General features: G+C 36.4%; 1 protein-coding gene and 1 long non-coding RNA gene across 10 annotated transcripts in view; both read right to left on the bottom strand.

The window, feature by feature from the left end:
• Positions 1-5,092: 5,092 nt before the first annotated feature.
• Positions 5,093-12,399, bottom strand: LOC138065141 (uncharacterized). Its single transcript, XR_011138293.1, has 3 exons — positions 9,894-12,399; positions 7,069-7,181; positions 5,093-6,083 (listed from the first exon to the last, which is right to left on the bottom strand). It is a non-coding gene; the product is annotated as an uncharacterized lncRNA (long non-coding RNA).
• A 680-nt stretch (positions 12,400-13,079) lies between these two features.
• The window catches only part of RBM26 (RNA binding motif protein 26), a 64,527-nt gene continuing 53,680 nt past the window's right edge, over positions 13,080-23,926 (bottom strand). For 4 of the 9 annotated variants that reach the window (XR_011138221.1, XR_011138260.1, XR_011138272.1 and 1 more), the window contains 2 exons: positions 17,412-20,296; positions 13,080-16,581 (listed from right to left, as the gene is read on the bottom strand). Coding sequence is in view for 1 of the 9 variants with exons in the window: in XM_068929293.1 (XP_068785394.1) it covers positions 20,207-20,296 (90 nt within the window). In the remaining 8 variants the exon portion in view is untranslated. Of the gene's footprint in view, positions 20,297-23,926 lie in introns of all 9 variants that reach the window. The other 5 variants (XR_011138242.1, XR_011138254.1, XR_011138236.1 and 2 more) reach the window with 5 other exon arrangements.

The following is a 23,926-nucleotide window of genomic DNA, read 5'->3' as shown; positions in this document are numbered from 1 at the left end:
CTGTGCATGAGGCAACCGGAGATGGGAGGATCCAAGGCCAGCTGCTGGAGAGATCCAAAGAGTGTTTATGTACACATTTCCCATTAACAGACCTTCATCCTAACCAATCAACGAGGAGAACAGGATGAGGCTGTTGGTGCTGCTTGTGCGCTGAGTGTGCCTGTCTGTCCTGATTTGTGTGGACAGCCACAGGTATGTGTGTTGTATGTGTGTGTGTGTTTGTATGGATGCTTCCTGGGAATGTATGCTCAGCCTCACTACTGGTTGGATCTGGAGGCATGGAGATGCAGCAGCCTCACCTCTATCCAGCTGCTGGATTTGGCAGCCCCTAACAACCTGTACTGACACTTCAATATGTGCTGTTTTACAAATACTGAAGACTTCCAGATTAACTTTGACCTAAAGGTACTACACCTACAGAAGCATTACAATACTGAGCTTTCTTTTGTGTTCATTCATGTTGCAGTGTCCCTTCTCTTACTCCTTTACTAATGCCTTTCTTTCCATCATGTCTATATTCATATTTTATTTTAAAAAGAGAACTTGCAACTTGCTTCATTAGAATATGACAACTTTTCTTTTTTTAGTTCGTAAAGTTCATCCAAGCTCAGAAGTACCTTTTGCCAAAGAGGTAAGAAATGCCACTATAACCTGTACTGTCTGTTTCTTTATCACATGCCTATAACATTGCTCTGACACTGCATATGTAAGGTTGCTGAAATAGAAGTACTGCGTATGACACCTGCAGATCCCACTTGTTTTAGTATTTGTATTAACCTCCACTCATTTTCCTTTCTTGTGAATATTTTTATTCAGGTATGAGACAGATTTTATTATATAATATGTTTTACTATTTTTCTTCCACTCTGTACCCCTAAAAGTCCCAGAGGCCTCTGTTTCTACTATTTGACTATTCACAATGTATCAAAGTAACCATCGGCTGCCTGTCCTTTTTAGCATCTAATTACACTTTGTAAGGGCTTGATTACCAAAATGCATTAAACAATAATTAGATAAGGATAATTTACATCCAAACTATAAAGTTGAAAAGAACAATATAACTGGTAATTGGCCTTGACCAAAGTAAATAATGTCCTCTTTTTTATTTACATTGGGTTTTCTCCATAAACTGCCTACTGGGTTATACAGAAGTAAGAGGCTAGCAAAAATCTGAATCCCCATCCATCAGTATTAATCTCACACTTTACTGAGGCCCCATCCATTTATCTTTCCGACACAAATTAGAAATTCAAGAGTTTTAACAAATGAGCCTGCAAATGTAAACTTATTAGGCCATATATTTTTACTACATACTGTGCAGTGCCCTCCACAAAGCTGTCCCTTCAGAGAGTGTTTTCCTATTTTGTGTTATTGATGGCAGCTAACTAATCACATTTTTAATGTTGTCTTTGGGGAGGGCTGTTTGAGTGAATGTGCAAACTAAACTACCCAGAATAAATCTACCTTATTAAATGCTTGAAATTATGTGTCTTTTACGATAAAGAAACTCTCGAGCATTGTTACATTTGCTAACCTCCTTTTTGCAGAAATCAAAAGACTGGGATTAATTAAAATCATACATCAAAACAGGGGTTTGTACAGAATGCATCTGTGTGTGAGAGAAAGGCCAAGAAAAATTGGTTAATTGGCCTCTTCATCCCTTTTCTCTTTCTCTCATCAAAATATCTTTAAAAGTTGCTTTTAAACTAACCTTTTTTAGCTAAATGTTGTAATTATCCAGGGTCTCAGAGAATTTACTAGTGAATGGATCAAAATGCAAACATCCTTCTGCACTCATCATAAGAGTTTGTCAAAACTTAGGCGTGACAGAGGGGCTCTCCGAACAAAGCATTTCAGATTTTATAAAATCAAGCTATTTTGCTGACAACTAATTCCCCAAAGTTTTTAAGGGATATATTCAGCCTCCTGTCTGCTTTTTTCAGGCACACTTTTTTAAAAATACCTGTCTTTAAATTTGTATAATTTTAGAGACGACTAGGCGAAGAAGGGACTGATCTGACTTGCATAGGCTCTACCACAAGATCTTGTTTAACATATTTCAATACACGTAGACAAACAGCTTTTACCAATGATATCCATGTTATTTTCTCTCATCACTCTTAGTGTTTAACGAAATGATGCAATTATGTCAAGGATCTTTATTACTTTGCTAAAAGGTAAGTTAAATCATTTTAACCAATGAACTGTAGAAATGCTAATTGTCCTTTTATTGCTCCCTTCCCAGCTGCAAATACAAACATGGGTGATATCTAGATTCTCATCTTTAAAAAAAACAGGCATGGTATCTGTTGCCAAGATTTGAGCAGTGAAAGACAGCTTGTTTGGTTTGATTAGGACTTACAGGACTGCTCAAAGCAGTGCATTTCATTAGTGACTTCTACTGAAAAGGCAGAGACCATTTCCTGGATCTCAGATACATAGGAAATGAAACTGGAGGACTAATGATTTCATTTTTTCATGAATGGAAATATTAAATACATAAGAAAGGATGACAATTTTACAAAGCTAGGCATGGGATCCAGTTCAATTTGCTTTAGATGTATAACAGAGTCGAGGTCTACTTCTGAACTAGTTAACATTTAAAATCAATTTCGATTTATAGCACTCATGGAAATCTTTACACTATCCAGGTTAAAAGCAGAATAGTTTTTAATGTCAACCCAAAAGGAAAAGGAACTCTAGAAAAAGGGAAAAGGATAAGACTGAGCCTGTGAAAGGTATGCCAATTTTGTTCAGGTTTTCTCTATTCTTGCTCAAATACTTCAGTTAGTGCGAAGACCAGTTAGTCTTCTTTTTTTAAAATCTTTTTTTTTATTAGTTGGATTCTATAGGATTTGGTAATTAATAAATTGCATAGATTATTTTATATCACCTCTATGTTACTAAGAATATGATTTTGCAGCCGTTGTGCTGAGCAGTTTTACTAGACGCAAACAGATTTTTTAGTAAATTCTTTGAAATTCTGGATTTGTTGTTGCTGTTTTTTTAACACTTACATGTACCAACCCAGAACAGTATAGATGCTACTATGGAAGTAAAAATATCTAGCAGAATTTCAGAGCACTATACGTTCTGCCATTCCCCATAAAATTTGTATCCTATAAATAGCACTCTAATGCATTTGAAATCACAACTATTGGCCTATGGCTTATGCTATAGAAGAGGTCAGGCAAGATGGTCATAATGGTCCCATCTGGCCTTACAACCTACGAATTTCCAAGATGGAGAGGTGTATTTTAGCTGTATCCTCAGTGATGAGGGTTGCCTTGTTATTTAGCAGAAAGGGGGGAAAAGTAGACTTATTCATGCTTATGAATGCTTATTATTATTCATGCTTATGAAATTACTGCAATACAGTAGGTCAACGCATTTTATCCATAGGGTATGTAAGTTTCCTTTTTCATATGAAAAAGAGCAGAGAGTTTAATGTATCTCTTTCTCTGTGAATGCCCATAGACCATGGAGACGTGTAGGTGTAACCTCCTAATCCTTTCTGCTCGTGCTTATTCTTCAACATTTTGCATTTAGCTATTGTCAAGAGCTAAGCTGATGGGAAGCGGGTCAGCTTTGTATGGTAGAATATATGGGGAGAGACAGAGCAATTGCATCTCTTTCTTACATGCTGATGAAGTTACCTGCAACCTAATGCCAAACAAAAAGCAAGTTAATGGAAGTTTACTTACTGTAACATCCAACCTAAGGATGCTGAGGAGGAACCTTCATTTACCCAGGTGGACCTGAGAAAATGAGAAAATTCCCATGAATTACATGAAGGTTCTTATAGAAATAGAGGAGACTGTTGTTAATCAAACATCAATAGATATCCAGTTGAAGGATAAATGGAAAGTGTACATTTTATTAGAGCTGAGGGAATATGGCAAAACATTTTCTATTAATACCTGTTCAAAATTTTAAACACATTTCATGCCCTCTCTCTGTTCAGAATCTGAAGAAAACCTGCAATGCAGTTTCTCAAACTGTAAATCAGACATTTACATCAAGAACGCAGTCTGCAGGATTGCATGTTCACATTCATTCAAGAGATAAACTTACTAAAGAAAGTTTAAAATCTGAATCCATCACTGCTCCCAAATTCTAGCACCCTAATTTACCTTTTCAAAAACTGCCTTTCAGTTCAGTTGTCTCAGATACTTAGACTGCAAAACTTACCCAAGAGCTATTTGATTCTGTGGGCATTGTACTTGTTCCTTTCCATTCTCCCTTTTGTATACTCCTTCAGAATACACCTAAGATACATACCTAAATTCAGAGTGAGGCAAAGTAATTGAAACAACAGATGAAGATTCCTTTTTTTCAAATGAATGCTAAAATTCCAGGATTTAACAATAGAATTTCCACATATCAATAAAGTTAGAAACACAGTAAATTCACATCTTGTTTACTGAAATCTGAGAAAAAGATTGTAACTCCACCCCATTCGTGAACATTTATCTTGCTGTCATGAGTATGATGCACATATAGGCTAAGACACTATTCTTAAAGCTACAGTCAATTAGTCAATGGAGAAATTGCGTGATCCTTATAGCTGACCTAAATATTCAGTCCAGTTTTGCTATCAATTTGAGACTACTAGATCAAATTACTGCATGGTAAGAAGAGATAATAGTTCATCAATAGATATTAATCCCACTGTTGAAGAACAGGGTGAACTAAGTGATTTTTATTGTTCTCTTGATATGAAGAAAAGGGTATTTAATATAGGACATACTCTCTCCAGTAGATGAATCTTCTTCTGCCTCTTGAATCACAAAGATAACTTAGGATATTTCAGTTATTAGGAGGTATTTTGAAACTAGGAAAAACTGGAAGGGTATATAAGATACACTCTGGAACATCTTGTTGAAGGTTACTGAGACTAATCTAAAAGATGTAACTGCATTCAGGGAATCTGTAAGCCACCTTTTTGGTCTAGGCTTTCCTATATTGATTACAAGAGCTTGCAACTTCACAGCTTTTCAGAATCAAATCTGTTGGCAAAGTAGTCGCAGTTTGTTAAGTACAGAATGAAGATTTTCTTAGCTAACTCATTTCTTGATTTTACGTTGCTCCTCAGTTTGATGCTCTAGGCCTGATGCAGTGACAAATAGTCTCTTCCAAACACTTCAGCATCTCTGCTTTCCAGATGCTTTATTTTGCAAATACAGTTTGTGTAATTACTATAATTCATAGGCAAACTCAAGAAAGGGGGCAGGAAAGGAGGTCAACTCTTGAAAGCTGTTAATAAGGAAGAAGATAAAGTAGTATAATGTAAAAGAAGGATGTGAAGAAGGAAACTGACAGCAGACAAGCAAAATGTTTTGGGTAAGAATCATTTCTCTAGCTGAATTTTTAACCACAGTAGAATTTGGTGGTAAAAATAAAGAAAAAGGGCAAAATTTAATAAGAGGTAGTGATCTCTATTTAATAAGAGCGATTTCTAATTTAATAAAAGGTAGTGCTCTCTAGCTCACAGAGCTGTGAATGTTAATATCTTAAACTGCTACAGCTGAATACATCAGACCTTATGCATCAAAGCCCTTTAACAATCTGGCCTGCTGAGCCTAGTAAAATGAAGGCTAAGAAGGTCACAGAATCACAGAACGGTTGAGGTTGGAAGGGACCTCTGGAGATCTAGTCCATCCCTCCTGCTCAAGCAAGGTCACCTAGAGCACATTGCCCAGGATCGCGTCCAGGCGGGTTTTGAATATCTCCAGAGAAGGAGACTCCACAGCCTCTCTGGGCAACCTGTGCCAATGCTCAGTCACCCTCACAGCAAAGAAGTTTTCCCTCATGTTCAGATAGAACTGCCTGTGTTTCAGTTTATGCCTGTTGCCTCTTGTCCTATTGCTGGGCACCACGGAGAAGAGACTGGCCCCATCCTCTTGACTCCCTCCCTTCAGATACTTGTAGACATTGATGAGATCACCTCTCAGTCCTCTCTTCTCCAGGCTGAACAGGCCCAGCTCCCGCAGCCTTTCTTCAGAGGAGAGATGCTCCAGTCCCCTCATCACCTTTGTAGCCCTCCGCTGGACTCTCTCCAGTAGTGCCATGTCTCTCTTGTCCTGGGGAGCCCAGAATTGGAATAGTGAAAGATATATGACTGCTGCTTATGAATGTATTAAGGAAGTCAACATAAGGGAGAAAAGCTATTTAAAATAAAGGCTAGTTAACCTAGACTTAAATGAGTTTAGGCTACATATTATAGAGATCCTAACTGTTAGAAAACAATGTGCAATGTTTGTACAATTTTACCAAAGAAATAGAGGAAAATATTATACAGTTTTAAGACAGGCCTTGATCATCTTATGTAAGGAATTGTGCCATATGACTAGCGCTATTATCAGTAAATGCACCTGACATGAAGTTCACTTCAGAGACTCTTCTTCTTCAATAATAAAATTATATGAAATTAAAATGTATTTTAAGCAAAATATTCAAAATTTTAAACAATATTTTAATCGCAAGTTTAATATGGTGACAAAGTATTTCCTTCATTCCAAAGCAATTATCTTGATATTTCAGTTCAGCCAGCAAAACATCAATTATTTCTATACTTCTATACACCAGCTTTCTTATCAGGTTGTTTTTAGAGGTTTTGAAATGATTTTTGTAATTTGTATCCCTTGTGTGCATGTTGCTATCCACCTTAAATCACGATAGCTACATGCATTCAGAGTAACACCACTGTAGATAACACAGGGTTGGAGGATTTGGATATGTGAATGAGTATTTTTTGTATTTTCATCTAGACTGCTTGGATGGACAACCCTACCCCCCCCCCAAAAAAAAAAAAAAAGGAGGAATATGAGATTCAACTCTTTTAATTGCTGTCCTTTCGGTGTATGTTTATGAGAAGTGACATGTAAATTATGCAAGTTACAAGAAGGAGCTTTGAAACAGAAGCATGCACGACAACTTTCCAAATGCGCTTTTAACTGCTAAGTCAAAAAACAGAATTTCGTAAAATCGCTGAAATTCAAAGATGCTTCATCCATGAGCTTTTGCATCAATTCAAAAAGGGTTATTAATTTCAAATGAATACAGTACCTGTGTAATGGGCTGCTACAAATTGTCCAGCAAGAGAATGTTTTTATTTACTATTCCCTTTTCAGAAGAAAATCTTAGTCTTCATTTCGAAATAGTGTTGGTTGCTTCTATACCTAATCAAAAGCAAAGGTATTTTCAGGGTTTATGGAAGGACAAGAAAAAATGGCCAAATGCAAAGGCATATACCAGTAATAGACTGCAAAATCAATTTAAGAAGTGCAACTGCAGTTGTCTTTCCTAGGTTTTTAATTATGTGTTTGTTTGCCATGGTGGCCTAATTTAGTCAAGTAGATGAGCCAACATTAAAAGCTGGTAGGAGAGGTAAGTAATCCCCAGGGTGGGCTGCTTGTGTAGAGAGTTTAAAAGCTACATGCACAGAAGCAGAAGCCAACACAAATTTGAGAAGGGGGTCCACATGATAAACAGTGAAAAGCCAGCAAATCAAATTTTTCACAATTAGTTGAACAACAACTGTGACAGGTTCAGCGCTTAGCATTTTCATTTGTGTGCTCAAATTTGGTTATCCGTCCTCTTTTATGCAAATGTGATGTGACAGGAGAAGCTGGGAGCACTCAAGCAGGCCGATCACTCACAACAGGGGCTAGGTCTGTACAGCTGAGAGGCCAGGATTAAATGGACTGAGCGCTGATGGATAAATGACATAAGCCATGCTGAAAGCCTCATGAAGTGATTTAAAACTTCTAGTAGAGTATGCCCAGAACATAAATTACACTTTATCCTCAAATGTAAAAATAGAGGAGAGAAAAACATCAGCTGCTGCCAGTAAATAACTGCGTTTATATAATCTCACTGATTCTAAGATCCTTGTTGCTTATTAGAATACAAAAGTTAGGAAAACTACCTCTAATAATTTCTTATGCAAGTCTGTGCAGCTGTATCACTCACCACAGCATTTTCTTGCCTGCATGGGAGACCCAGAAAGCTAATTAAGCCATTAAAGTAGTCACACTACTTTGAAGATGGCAGTGTGGCTGATGAAACATACGTACAGACACAGAGAATATTTTCACCACGTATGTGCAAGTAATTTGGCAACAAAAAAATATCTGGTTAATGAATTTTAAGCTGCAGAGGCTATAATAATTAAGGTGATGAATTCTACTGGAAAGCATACTTGAAGAGATAAAGGATGAATTATCTGTGTATAAGCTCCACCCCCACCCCGGCCAGTTTATAGGAAACTGCAATATTACTGGTAGGTTTACCAGAAAAATATCACATCACCAATGGGGCACTACTGATTACAGTGTTACACTCATGCTAGGTTAATCTTAAAGACGGCTGATAATACTTAGAGGATAGTTCAAGAGGCCCCCAAAGACAGGAAATTTTGAATACAATGTATTGTATTCAATATAATTTGTATTTCAACTTCAAGGTTTTCATTCAGTTTCTTTAATGAGGTTTCTTCTAACCCTATATCTCACGACACCATCATGTATTTTACATTTCTCATTAAATCCAATAGCTCTGGCCCCTTCTATGGTCTATAAATTATTGGTAGCTAATTGCCACTTGTATGTTAGCAAAAGCACCAGGAATTAAAAAAAAAAAAAAAAAGTGTCTTCTCTCTCTTTTAGTCAGGGGCAATGATTCATTCATTGTTAGAGAGGATAAATTTCTTGCAGAATAGTGAGTGTTATCTCCTCTCTGCCTTTCTAGAACAGACTTTCCTCAAGACCTCAGCCTACTTATGGAACTGGACCATACTACCTGCTATTGTCGGAAAAAGCTTGGCTTTTGAAGATATCATGCAACTGAAGCAATCTCTATTAGTAAAATAAAGAGGTCTAGCATATATTCCTGGGCGCTGGAACTTGACTGCCAATACCGTTAAGGTGTTAGGCCCCAGTACAGTCGAGACCTAGATCAGCTATCCCAAGCCAGAAACCATTCCCAGGAGGGAACGTGGATGTGGTTGCCCTGTTTTGAAGCTTAATAGTGTGTATGAGAATTGTTCCATGCCAGTTGGCTTCAGCATCAGAGAACATTGTAGTCCCAGCTATGTTTAATTTACTAGTATTGATGTAGACTAAGAGGCTGAGTACCAACATTCAGACAGGGAACAAGGCACTGAAATAACCTATGTCTCCAGTGAGTTCTACTAAAAGCAAAAGCTACAAAGACATGCTGAAATGTGATAGTGCAGGATAGGCAGCAGACTAAATCACAGCATGACTATATGACATCAAGGCATTCAGAAGTCAGCACAGTCTACCACCTTGCAAAATCAAGGTGCTTCAGGAAGAAGCAGTTTGTCTCGTAAGATCATTGATTTTTTTCTTTTTACTTGATTCTCTCATTTGATTGCTGGGGTGGAAATGCAAGTCATGAGCAATCGTTTGTCCTTTGTTCTACAAATATTTGGTGTAAAATTCAGAAGGACATATGGTTCCTATGCCATTTTCATTTGGGATCTTTGTAAGCACAATTGCAAAAGTTATGCTGAGGAATCCTAATAGAATCCCATAGCTAGTAATAGAGCCGACTACTCATTTTTGTTTGGACATTTGGAAGGAAAGAGACTGCTGACTTCTCCAAAGTGCAATGCTTGTTTTTGTAGAGAATGGCATATATTGTATTTGGTTATGGCATCTGGATACACTTCAGAGATTTGTGTATGTGTTACTATAAGCTTTGAGATCTCTGTAAATTGAACACTGGATCCATGGAGATAAGAAAGTTGAAAACTACTTGTTCTCACTGTGGTTTTTTGGGTTCCAATAAAGACATATGATTTTAGTCCACATTTTCTTTCATATTATTATTTTCATTGTATTTCATTTTGAAATTTTTTTAATTACCTGATTTTAGAAAGCACTCATGAAAACATAACTTCTCTCAGATGAAGATACTACTTGGTATGGCTCCTAACACTTCAAATGCTCAGGTCAGTTCCTAATCTTTTCAGAGAAAGAAGGGCAGGACGAGGTCGTTGATTCTTCAGATAGCTGGAGAGATGTTTGAGAGGAGTTAGACACTGAAATGTTTTACATTGTACTATCAGAGTGCCCAGTTTAATGGTTCAATTGACATATGCACCTGTTAATATAATGGTAAGAGTTTGGACTCATATCCTCTTCCAGCCTCTGCTACAGCCATGATAACCAAAGTGTATTCCCTATTCTGATACTAGGGTACCTCATCACCATTCTTTTTCCAGTCTGAAATCATGACTTGCCAGTTACACTGCTCGTGTAGCTGCTTCCTAATTTGTTCACTCAGTCAACAGGGTTAAATAGTTTAATAACAGCAAAGACCTATTACTTGACCTGTTCAAGCTAACCTTTCTTGTTTTGGCAAACAGGTGCGATCACACAAACATTATTAGATTGGGAGAGAACAGTAATCTTTCAAAATAGCAACCAACTCCGACAGCACAGCATTCTCCATAGGGATTTCATAATAAGCAACACTCAGTTCAACACTGAACTGAGATTCCTAAACCATCCAGAAGAAAATACCAAAACAAGGTTTATCTAGACTGTTAGTTATCTTGGATGCTATTTTAAAGCTCCAGCTGAAAGCTTCTGTGGAACTAGAATGCAATAACCAGTATTCCCTTGGCCTATTTTGTGGACTTGACAGTATTTTCTAAATCTTTTATAGCAAGTCCTCTCTTCTGCACCTAACTGGGCTGTCGCACAGGTGTGGCAGACAGTGAGTGGATTGTGCGAAAGGAAATACACGTAAAACCAATTGTTTGGCCTGCCCTAGAACGTGAAACCTCAGCTTCCGTCTGCCTCAGTGCTCCCTTCTTCCAATTTAGTATTAGTAGTTTATTTCACCTGTACCCAGCAAGTTTCAGCAAAACCAGCCTTGACACTGTCCAACTTTAGCATCCCTAAGTCCTAGACCTCATGGTACATCTCCCTACACATTCAGCTCTCTTCCAGCATATTTGGTTCCCTGTTTGGCAAAAGTCCCTACATAGTAGATGCCATCAGAATTGTCTGTGTTTCCTTCCAATGGTTTAGCTTGTCTATGCAGAACCATTAGGGGAAATTATCTCCTCCTGCTGCAGCCTAGCCTCAGGGTGCTTTAGCCAGCTGGCAAGTCTGTGCTCTCCCAGGAAGTAAAAGTGCAGGCACTGTGGCCCATTCCTTCAGCTCAGTTTCCCACAGAAAAAAGGTGATTTGGAGGAGGAAGCAGCTCTTAGGTAGACTGCGACTACTGCATTAGCAGAGTCTTCTGTATGAGTTACAGCTTTTGACACAAAACTGCTTTTCCCATGACAGGCAGAGTGAAGATCCAAAATGTCTGATAAAATTCTCCAAAGGCTTCTCACACCTCCTCTGGCAGCTTTCCTTATCCTGTGTCAGAGCCTGCCACTGCCCCTTTCAGAATCACTGAATACAGTGAAAGGAGCCAGATCTCCCACCACCTTCTAAGGTTATCAAGACTGCCTTTTTACTGATTCCCAAATAGGCACAGAAGGTCAGCTCAAAGGTAGAGCCATGTTGCTTTCAATTTAGGAGGTTACTGTTGAACCATGGCATGCCTCGTGTCCAAGGAACCTGTGCAAGTACAATGCTTCTGTTCTCAGTTGCTCTTCTCAGCAATTGCTCTTCTGACCTTCTGTGGAAGCTCTTCAGCTTTCATATTCTGCTTGCTAAATGCTTTGTTAAATGTTTTGTCCTGGATCCTGCAAATTAGAGGAAGAAAAGAGAAAAAACAAGAGTTGAAGACAAACACAGGTAATCAAGAAGAGCACAGTGATGCCAGTTTTGCAACTGGAAGTAGCTCAGGAAAGACAGTTGAATCAGATTGTGGGAAGAAGAGCTCTACTGATCCCAGCTGCTCACACCTGATGCTGCAGCCCCCACCACAAACATTTTTTTCAGCCACATGCTGAAGCAGATTAGGTTGGTGATTCAGTTAGACTATCCCATTTTTAAAAGCACAACTCGGCTCTTCAATTGAAGTCACTATGTGATCACACAAATACGTGTGTGTCAAGCACACAGGAGGGGCAGGAGTGACCAACCAGACTCTTTTTTTAATGATGGCACAGAACGAGAGACTATCTATGAGAACATTTGTGCAATTTAGTTCTGGCCATGAAAGTGTTACTCCTGCGCTATCTAGAAAATGAAGTTCTTGAAAACACTGTGAAGTTCGGTAGTAGATGGAAATTATTTAACAGAAGAATTTCAAAAGCTAAAAGATAGCTCAGTATTTGTTAATTCAGGGTGACTCCAGAGACTAATTCATAAGCTTCTAAATTAATATTTTTAAGGAGGTCATAAAATGTGAACTTTAGTAACTGCTACAGCCAATCAAGCTACCATCAATCCTGGCTTAGACTACTAAAACATTAGTAATTGCCTACTGAAATTACTTTAAAAGTTTAACAAAAGCTTATCTACAGATAGTACTGTAGCATGATATACTACCATCTTAAAAACGGTAGTGTAGTAAAATGTTATTGGTTAATCTTTTTATTTTTTCAGATTCCAGTTTTTGCAACTTATTCCCCTAATACAAAACTAATTCTCCAGTGTTTTCCTTTCCTAAAATGAGCAAGTAGTCTTCAAAAAACTCAATATATAATAAATTTGTAGGTACGGCCCGGGACAACAGCAAACCTATCAGTATTTTCTGAAAAAAATAGAAAACATTACAATTTTGAAACAGGATACATTACAAGAAACGAGGATTGAAAAGAAACAGCACTTACACAGAATCACTTTAAAAGATGCTTAGAGATATTCAATATAAAAAAGAAGAAACATTAATACATTTAAAAAACTTTTAATATTAAAATTACCAAAATATGTATTAGTGAAGGGATACAAATAATATTGTCGGTCATTCATCAATACAAACTTGCAAATACAGACAATATTAACCTTACAAGTTAACAAACCGTAATGGCTCCATAGTTTTTCATTATATACTGTCAGAAAAAAAAGTTCAGTTTCATTCCGTTATTCTGCCAATATCCTTACATGATTCTTAAGCAAAAGTTATTTTGTAATTCAGGTCAGGAAATAAGTCTGCTAGCAGCACAAGGCTCAACTCTCAGCTCCTTCCACCATAAAAGACAGAGGTACTTCTATTGCTCTTAGCTCTTTAATCTCACATTTTTCAGTAACAGAATACTCCCATGCTTACATTTGACTACATCACAGTTACTCATCTAAATATACAATGTACAGGATGTTGGTTCTGAGAACAAAAGAAAAAAATCCAAACTTTAAAATGAGAAAATGCCTTTCTTGGCGTCCAGCAGCTAGTTTTGCATAATGACAGATAAAATTCTAGCATAGCAAAAACAGCAACAGAAGTAGCTTGCAGGAGCCCCAGTGCTCAGATCCTTGAATACTGGAAACAAATATTCACCAGTTATTCACTTAGCATTCTAAAAGTAGACAGATTTTTTTCTGAAACATACTGAATACACATTCCTGGATATAGCAGCAAAACAAGTTTTCTGCTCTGTATATAAAAAGATGAACTGATTTTGAAGGAGTTTTAGTAGATAAGCAGTTAAGGCTCCATATCCAAACCAATTACTGGAAAAATGCATGGAAGCAAAGCTGTCAGCAATGACCAGATAATATTTCCCTTCACTGCAAAAAATTAATTTGGAAGATGGTCACAATTCCAATTACTGAGCTATGGAAATTCCACCTTTTTGCCTATCTATACTGTGCAGTTCTATACTGCAGCAGTTCCCTGAGCTTGCTCATTTGCAGCTTACTCGGTTACTTCTAATTTTGTGCTCTTGACAAAACTTTCTTGCCTTGTATATGAAAAAAAGGGTTTTTTGGGGGTGGGTTGAAAATAACAGTAGCAATGAGAAAGGTTAAGACTGTAGAACTGTGTAAACAAATAAATAGTATCCTATCATTTCTCTAAGGTAAAATATTCTCCATGGAGAATGAAAATGGAAAATACCATCAAAAATTGTATCAAAATAAGTATGAACATAGTATATTATCTTTGATTTGCTATCAAAAGGGTAGAAATAGCATATAAAGAAATATTATTTTAAATGTTATCTAATACCTTCCTAAGAACAGCAGTTGGAAAATGCTAAGCATCTATCAGATCTGGATACAGTTAGATGACTGTAATAAACAAAACTAAAGGATTTTTTCCAATAATAATTTTCAGGAATTTTTCTCCCGCAGTCCAGTTCGTATAGCAAGGTTTCCATTTTGAAGTGAATCCAAAGTTACTAACTTTTTAGACTTGCCCTGGAAAACTATCCACAGATGATGATTAAAAAGAAAAATGTATAATAATCTCCACATAATTGAATTTGTGGATCAAGAGAAGCACAGCAAAATTAATATCTCAGCACTTTCTGATATTACACTCAGCTAAAAGAGGTAAGAAAACAACATAGGATGACTCAAATACACATCCTTTGTGTTGGTGGCCTAAAAAGGATTTGTTTCTTTGGATGCTGCATATTTAGAATTCCAAGTGTAAAGATTCATGGATTACAAGTAGCTTTTGGATCCATTCAGGTAGTACAGTTACAGATAATATAATACTATCAGAAGAATCACTGTGAACAAGTATTTCATACTGAGGTTGAAAAACTATTTCACGTAGTTACACAGCACCAGTTGGTGCAGCTACAGTAACTAATTCTTTGACATATTTAACATGAGTCTACCATAAAAGAAAGATAACTAGCTACAGTGTAAAATTCACATCATGGTAGACTAGTGATTTCTTTTGTAGTTTATAAAAGAGCAGAGCGTTCTCTGCCACATACACTTTCCAGATGAGAATTAGTTTTCTGTTCACTACATATACGCTATTCTAGAGTAGAAACATCTTTAAAAGACTGATTTTTACAAAAAGCTTTGACGAACAGGATGCAGCTGCCCAAAGTTTTCTGTTACTTCAGCTGTAATCTATGAGAAAGTGATTCAACTCCCAGAGCTGAAAAGGAGATGGATATGTCTCTTGCAACAAACACAGAAACGTTCTTCTATTTTATCCAGACTTAAACACTTGCAGTCATGTTTTATCATTGGTAGCTAATTCCAAAGAGAGATAACTTGTATCAGCTCACAAAACACAGAATTTCTGCTGACATAGTAGAGATGTATACAGGTTTCTGCAAGAAATGCAAATATTAGTATGAACTGAAACAGGGGAAAATATCACAGAAGTGTTGAAATGGGAGCGAATTACTTCCAGTTACAGTCAGTTTCACTTGTGTAACCATAGTGCCCTCTAGCATTCAAAAAAGAAAATACAGGGCTTCATCTGATCTTAAAATCCCACAAACTCAGAACTGCCTTTTTTAAGCAGAGAAAGGACAGTTTGCAAATGTAAGAAAGAACATTTCTTCATTTTTAAAACAAGTTGCTTTAATGGAAAGGACACTTTTCACAGCTTTTGTGCAACAGACTCCTGCAGAGGAGAGGAGTTCTGGAAAATGAGAGTTCTTGTACAGTAAAGGCATTTTTGTGCTTTTGTAGAATCACCTACACCATACACCACATATGCATTAGCAACACGCAAATGATTTTGGCACAGGGATATGGATTTTTACATGCATAGACCAACACAGATATTTGTCAAGTCTTTGTTTTCTCTACTTGAAGGAAACATTTTGATTCAAACATCTTTATTACACAAAACTTTTTGTAAGATGGAGAATACATTATGACCTTTAAAAACTAAGAAACTTCTCTCATTTCCCTAGAGAGCACATTATTGAATGGAGAAGCAGCTTAGTATGCCTTAGAGCATAGAAATCTTCTATGTAGTTGCAGGTCATCAGGAAAACATTTTGGAGAAGTTAGTGTTTCTTTTTACCTTTACAGTTTAAAGAACGCTAAGCCTAGGAAGCAAAAGTCATTCTTTGTTAACTGAGAAAAGGTCACCTGAGCTGTTCAAGTTTTGAGGCCTGTAAATAAAATTACACCTAATTTCTATAGCTTGTTAGGAGGAACTTTAAATAAATAAATAAATGTTAAAAAAATATGCTAGATGATATAAAAAGACCTGCTTTATAAAGAAAATATTTACCATCAAAATTGCTGTTCAAAATCTTATGTGAAATTGCAACATAGAAAAGTAAGATGCTGTACACCTACAGTTTAAAAAAATGCTTTAATAAATTAATTGAGTGGGTACTGCTAACTTAAAGGAAGATTTTACTCTCTCTGAATCCAAAAGACCAAAATAAACAAGCAGCAGGTCTACTGCAGATGTTTCTCAGAAAAGTGAATCTTGAACAAGCGCCCCACAATCTTTTTTTTCCTCCAGTTGCCAGGTGGGAAATGTTAAAATCCCGTTCATCAGCTAGCACAGACGGACTTGCTGAATGTAATTTTCCAGTCTTTTCTAGTCTCAGAGAAAAAGTAAGAAACTCAATTAGTCTGTTGTACTACTAACAAAGTAGGTAGGATCTGGAATTCAAGAATTCATCAAAATTGTCAAAAACATTCTAAAATACCATACGGTCAGATGAGATGATTTTCAAAGACATCAACTGGTCTCAGCATTACAAGCTTACTGTAAGAAGAAGAAAAAAAGAAATCTTCACTCAGCTGGACAAAGTAAAAAGTCTCAGCACTCAAATAATTTTAACAATAGTACATTCAGAAGGAATTTAAAATTAATGGTCCATTAAGAAAAAAGAAAGAAATTGCTTGCACAGGATGTTCTTGAAATCTCTCTCATTAATGATACAATTAGGTCTAAAGAGAATTAAAATAAAATACTGAAATCAGCAAAGCCTCTATTTTTGTTATAGGCATTTTTGACATCTACAGATCCAAAATGTGGTTCAGAATGAAAAAAAAAACCATGCCAAGACATACTAAGATAAAAATTGAAAATAAATTTTAGCAAAACACAGTATTTAGGCAACTCTGTGACAAGCACACTACAATATTTGTAAACAACATGCATGTATCAACATATACATTTGTCAAGTGTCTGTTTTTCTACTAGTAGGAAACATTTTGACTCAAACATCTTTATTACACAAAACTCTGTGCAAGATGAAGAATAAATTATTTCAGTTTTGTAAACAGACTGTGACACAGTCACAATTACCGACTTCCATTATTTAACATTTTCTGTAGCTTAGCCAAAGTAGTTTACTACAATATTGGCACTGCACTACATATCAGATCCTATCTTATTCAAGTCCTTAATCACCTACCTAGAAAGGAAAATACCTTCTTAAACGTTTACTTTTTTTTCCCCATAGAAATCTGGAAAAATTTTCTGGATTAAAAACAAGATAACCCACTCTTAGCATTTGAGACCATCAAAATCCATTTGCAGAACTGTTTAAAAAAAATAGAATGATTTAGCTAATCATAGTCGTGACGTACTTGAGGAATGCATTCAGAGGAAACAACTAAGAAAGGAATGAAGAACAGCAGGATGCTTGGTTTGTTGGTTCAGGCAGGGGAGGACTCTGCTCCAGATGACAAGAGATTTCATTGAAGGTTATCTTAATAAGGCTCTGACTGAACTGAAACAACAGAGATGGTTAAGGTAGTAGCAAACAATGGATAACACAGCTAGGTAAAGAACACAAGGACAGAGCACGCCAAAAAAAAATTCAAATCAAGTCATTTCGTAAGGACAGAAATACACAGAGAATCAATTTAGACTGCAACAGGGAAAGGAATAGTATCCGATCACAGATTGTTTTTGATTGAAAACTGAACATCTGCGTTTGTTTCTTAAAGTGACAGTAAACAAAACCATTCTGATCCTGGTGGTTTTCAATAATTCAAAGTGATGTAAGAAAACAATAGGGGACAAAATAAACATGAGCAGGAACTCCTTCCCTTTTTTTTGGTGGAGGTTTGGGTGTGGAAAAGAATTTTAAAGGATTTATTCCCCTTACAAGTAGACCAGGATTCAGACAGCTATTAAGAAACGAGTCTTGCATGGATGAGTTACCAGTTTGAACTCAAAAAAAGCACACAAAAGGGGAACGACCATTTTAAAGTGTGAAATCTCTGAAGTAAGGAAATATTAAATAAATCATTACACACAAATACTTATCATTAGCTTGGATTACAGCTGATAGTCAATCAAGAGGCAGGTTTGATCAGCAAAGCATGCTATATAACAACCTTACAGCAGCATGCATAGTTCTTTCCCGTGCTGTACCTGTTCTGAAAGATAACACACAAAAAACTTCCACCTCCTGGACTGTCAATCTGGCATCCTTCATATGTACTAAATTATTAAAAAGGAAAAGTAGGAAATCTTGTATTTAATTCAGGGAACTAGAACAGCTCATTCAGAGCCCTGGATAAAAGGGTTCTTAAAATATTTTATTTTGCCTGAAATTCAGTGTAAAAGGAAATCATTTTCCCAAATACAACTCCTTATGGCAAGATTTAGAACTTACTGTAACAAGCATGGCAGTCAATTGTGAAATTTCAATGTGAAACTTACACAAAAAAATTTAAGTGCATAATTTGCCACAAGATATGCATATACACAGGGACATAAAAAACAAAACAAAACAGGATCCAGGCCTCAAAAAACCCTTAAACAACTAAAAAGCACAGACAAAGACAAAGCAAAGACAAAGCTTACGGGGGGAATTCCTATCTCTAGGATAACACTACTTCTACTTCCCACCATTCCTGTTTTGGAACTAAAAAAGTAAAAAAAAAAAAATCATTTTTTTTTTTAAAGGAAATAAGTTTGTACTCATTAATGAGTTGATGGAAAAAACAGAAACTCTAATACCAAATGCGGCCTTTCTTCTAAAAACGCAGCCACAGAATGCCGCTTACGGGAAAGAGAAACAAGTTCTTTGAGATGAGAGAGCTCCTTTACTGCAAAGGACTAGAGTGTCCCTCCTTAAGCAAAAGTCAAACTTCAGGCCTCACGTAACAATGTCCTCTTAGAAAGCGCCAAGCAAGTAACTGTGGAGTCAGAACTCTACTAGTATTTCACATGTGTACATTAAACAATAATGAATATATATGATATAGCATGAAGTATCTGCCAAATACTGATTTTGAAATGGAAAAAGGTGATCACAGGATAAAAACGATACATTAGTGTGTGTAGGCTTAAAGTTTTTAGATTAATACCTACCAAATATTCCACTTCTCTTAAGGTATTTTTAGACTACGTTTCAGTAGTGCATACATCATTGTGGGATCAAGCTTTCTTCTACAGCTGCACAGTGTAGGTATACAGAATAAATTACTTATTGTAGAAACATTCTATTTGGAGTTTGACTGAAATCAGTTTTCAAATTCAGAAGACATGCAAAAGCGTTTATACAGCAAAGTACACTTGTGTGTAATTGAAAGAGAACTTCTCTATTTCAAGTTTTATTATTTTTATATAGTCAATGCTACGTTAATGTAAGAGATAGTGATTAGAGCTCCTTTTGTGAACATGGGGGTGGGGGTTGCCATTTGGAATGGTCTTTTTTCTTTTTTCTTTTTTTTCTTTTTTCTTTTTTCATTATGAAGGACCATTGCCTTAGCTTTTTTGGTTATTGCTTTTTTTTTTCTTTTTTCTTTTTTTTTTTTCTGAAGACCATTCCATTTCTTTATTTTTTTTAACACCTTAAAGTCATAAGGACTTATATGCAAAGCAGTCATACACTTTATCATTAAAACCCATAGGTAAAATACGTACACAAATCCAACAAAAGGCTAGTACATAGTAAAGCCTAAGCATACTACTATGCAATATTATGAATACATAACTTTAGAGACTTCGGTTTAGTACTGTTATCTATTCATTTCTGAAAACATTCACAAAGATTTTAAATGCAAATTTTCATTCCGTATCTGGAATAAAACAAAAATTATCTATGTTATAACAACTTTTGGCCATTTGTGTTTGACCAATTCGGTAAATTACAAAGAACCCAAAGAATTCTGTAACTTTCTGTAGAACTATGTAATAAAAACATTGCATATGTTCCTAGTATGATGTCTTTAGCAATCATTTACTGAAATGTAACTCAAACATCAATCTCTCAAAACATATAACCGATCAGCTGCTTTTTAGTCTACATCCGAATCCAACTTCGCCACATTTACCAAGACCCTTCTTATTACAAAGATGCAGAAGTACATTAGGTAATACTAATGCAATGCAGGTGCAGTTCTAGCATTGTCAGTGATCAGTTGAATCATCTTCTCCATGAACGAGATTCATTATCCTCCTCCTCTTCATCATCATCTTGAAGCAGTGAGTCATCCACCAAAGATTCCTCCTGAAACTTCAAGAGAAAAATGTGGTAGTCTCTATGTTAAGTTAGAATATGTTAAAAGATGAAAAGGCAACACAGAAACTTCTCATTCATGAGGATTTAATAAAGAAAATATGTATTCATTTTTAAAAATGTGAACAGTGATACTTTCAAAAAAGTACAGTGTGCATCCATATATATATATATATATGCAAAAATATACATAATTTTAAAAATATATATACTTTTTTAAACAGTTGGCAAATGTATTTCGGTTTTGTTTTTAAGCAGACTTCAAAATGACCAGGAGATATGTACCTTTCTGATTCTTCAGTATACCATCCACACCCAAGCTGTTATGTTGCAGGAATCTTAAGATGCTAAACTGAAAATTAATATTAGCTTTCCCATGTTTGTAACAACTTTGCCTCTTTTCACCACAAAGAGCTTAATCTACCTGTGTCTCAATACCACACAGTTTCACTCAGAGTGATTTCGATTTTGACAGCTTAATCAAGCTTAAAACTGATATTATAAAGATTCAGAACATTGGGGAAAAAGGAACTTTGCAGAATCTAGACAAAATACATTAACAGATTTTGAATTTCTATACTGGCTTTCAGCAACAATAAAGCATGTAAATAGACTACACATACAGTTTTGGCTCACTAACAGTGCAGGTCAAGAGTTATGGGCTTCAAAAAGGCAAAATTGAAAAAAAAATATATGAACAGGAAGTCATGTTTCTATTTTTGCCTAAATATAAACACAGGGGTGTATATATGAACTATTCTCTGTCTCAGAACTTTTTAAAGATTACATATTTTGCAGCAGTTTCTGCATTAACTACAACAAAAGGACACCAAGATTTGCTTCCTAGCAAAGTCTCCCAAGTACTAGGTTACAGTTATGCTCTTCCTTGCTTGTTCCTCCTGTCCCATGAAATGCAACCTTTAGTACAGAATTTTCACGCTTCACAGGAGGAAGCCTGAGGAGTGACGCTTGGGAACCTTCCAGAGAAATGTGAGGCTCTAGGATGACAAAAGCCTATAACTAAGCCTTCCCTCTTTCCAGTAGGCTGTTTTGCAAGATGGAGAAACTACTATCTTCTTTACTTTTGCTTATGATAAGTTTATTTTAAAAAGCAGCTCTGCTTACGTGTTGTCTGATTCTACCAATGTACGCCAGGGATGCTGTGGGCCAACCTAATACGTAACAGCTTTCTGAAGATCTAGTCTCCTCCCCATGTGTCTATGTGTCCAGAAGATTAAAACATAAGGGGCAAGGAACCACTCAGCAGTATCAAAAAGGAGTTCTGGGCTAGTGCACAATGCAGAACTTGAAGGTGCACAAGAAAAGGGGGCATCGAGGATGATCACAAGCATGGAACCACCACCCTATACAGAAACAACTAAATAGAACAGGATTCTCTGGCCTGGAAAAAAAGTAGCTTGGGGGAAGTATGACAGAAGTCTATAAAATATTAAATGTCTTAGAGCTAAGGTGAAGAGGGAATGATTATTGAGGTTTTTTTTGATACAAGAGCAAGAGAGTATCAAAATTAAACACACAAGTGGCAAGTCCAATATAATTATACTTGGTATGCACAGTTAAACGGTAGCATTCCTTGCCATAGGACATTGCAGATGCTAAGTTCATTCAAGTTCCAAAGCCGCCCAACAAATTCATGGAATAGGTATCTATAATAGGCTTTCAACTACAGGCACCACCTTTGACTCAAGAGGTCCTTGAACGGCAAACTACTTATGATGAGAAGAGTATCTCTAGAAATTTGGTCTCCTAAACTCTTTTTCCCAGGCATTTGCTGTTGATTCAGTACAGTCAACTCTCTTGCTAGACACCCAGGAATAGCAAGTAAGACATGCGGCAAGTTTAGGTGCTTTCCTAATTAGGCGACTGCTCACCAGGGATTTTCTGAGTTGCAGTTTAGACTCTGCAGCATCCAAGTCTAAAAAAGATTTGCTTCAAATTTTCATAAACAGGCTAGCAGCCCTTGTTTGAGAACGTCCCTCTGCTGAATGATCTAGCTTCTTTTCTTTAACGTTAAGGTATTTCTTAGTTTCACTCAGGTCTTTAGCCTGCTAACCCTCTTTACCTTACTATTCCTTAGGTGAACTCAAATGGCAGAATTTAGACATGCAAAAAAAGAAGGAAAGCTTTTTCAGATGTGTGTATAACAGCTGCTGTAAAACAAAGTTATATAACTAGCATGATGAATTGCAAGTCCACAGAAACTCATGTCATTTTACACATTTAAAGAATGCATGATTGAAATTCAGGCCACTGACTATAGGAAAAAACACTCTGATCTAATCCTACGGAAGTAAAAATTTTAAACAATAAGACTGTATAATTTCTTTGATGCAACTGGTTGAGCTTCAGTAAATGAACTTGATGTTCTTGAACTGGTCCATCCAGGACCATAACATTATACTTTTAACCAAGTGCTAGAAGCAATGTAAAGTTTACCCAAGGAGAAAGAAGTGCAAAGTTTCTCAGGAATCAGTACGTAAAAAGCAATTACGTATAGAAATTTGGTGAAGGTTAGGCTGACTAATTCAGTTGGAGAAAATTCAAACCCTGTTAAGCGAAACAAGTTCATCTTTGAGTGACAAATACCTGCTCTGTTATGAAAATGGGGAAGGGTCTGAGGTAAGTACTTAGATATATCAATCATGTTAAATAAGAAATCTGTAATCACTGGCCCAAGAATCCAGGAACACTGCTGACAGAAATATAGGTAAAATGGTATTGTTATATCAGACAATTCAGTATTACAAAGATTTCTGTGAGCACACAAAGGAAGTGAACATCTAGGGTTTTGATCCAAGATCAACTCTCACACGTTTTCCATAAAAGTCATTACTCAAGGGCTAATGAAGAAAAAATCCTGAGAGAGAGATGAAAACAGTTAAACTAAAAAACAAAATTAGGTCTCAAGAAAAGTATTAGAAAAAAGATCACCAGATAATAAACAAAGATCTACAGTAAAGATCAACACCCAAACCATGAAATTACAGAAAGTGTTAGATGGGTCCAACAACTCACAAGTTACAAAAAATAGTCTCAGGCAAGTCTTTTCTCTGTGTTTTCTTCCCATACTTGATTCTTGTTGAGGAGGAAGAACATTATCTGAAATAGATGTATACCTCTACCACAACCACTTTTCAACAGACAAGAGTTGTCAGGAATCTAAGGCCTCAGGTGTTTTCAAGAACGTGCAAATCTATCTCCACCCTTTTCCAGGGCAGCCAGTGCATACAGCATATCTTCTTCCCCTTCCCCTGCTTCCTACTACAACCAAGAAGTTCCCTTATGGTCAATATCTCCAGGTGGAGTTAAAAGATAAATCTCACAGTATCTCACCTACCAATCAATTTGTACTTTCCTTTCTTTTCTGCTGAAGTGTTTGCATACCCTTGCATGCCCCTTCCTTCCTTAAGTTAAATAGAGATGTCTCAGTGAAGCAAATTCTCAGTGAGACTTCTCAATAAAGCAGACTCCTTACAGTAACAAACATTGCAGTCGATCTTCAGAAGCAATATATCCCTGAAGAAAAGTGACAAAATACTTAAGATCCTCTACAGATTCCCCAAAAGAGCCTCTTGCTCACTCGTATCTTACTACTACGTGACAACA

Source organism: Struthio camelus, chromosome 1 (genome assembly GCF_040807025.1).
Source record: "Struthio camelus isolate bStrCam1 chromosome 1, bStrCam1.hap1, whole genome shotgun sequence".
Classification (NCBI taxonomy): Eukaryota; Metazoa; Chordata; class Aves; order Struthioniformes; family Struthionidae; genus Struthio; species Struthio camelus.
This window is presented reverse-complemented; position numbering and strand designations above follow the sequence as displayed.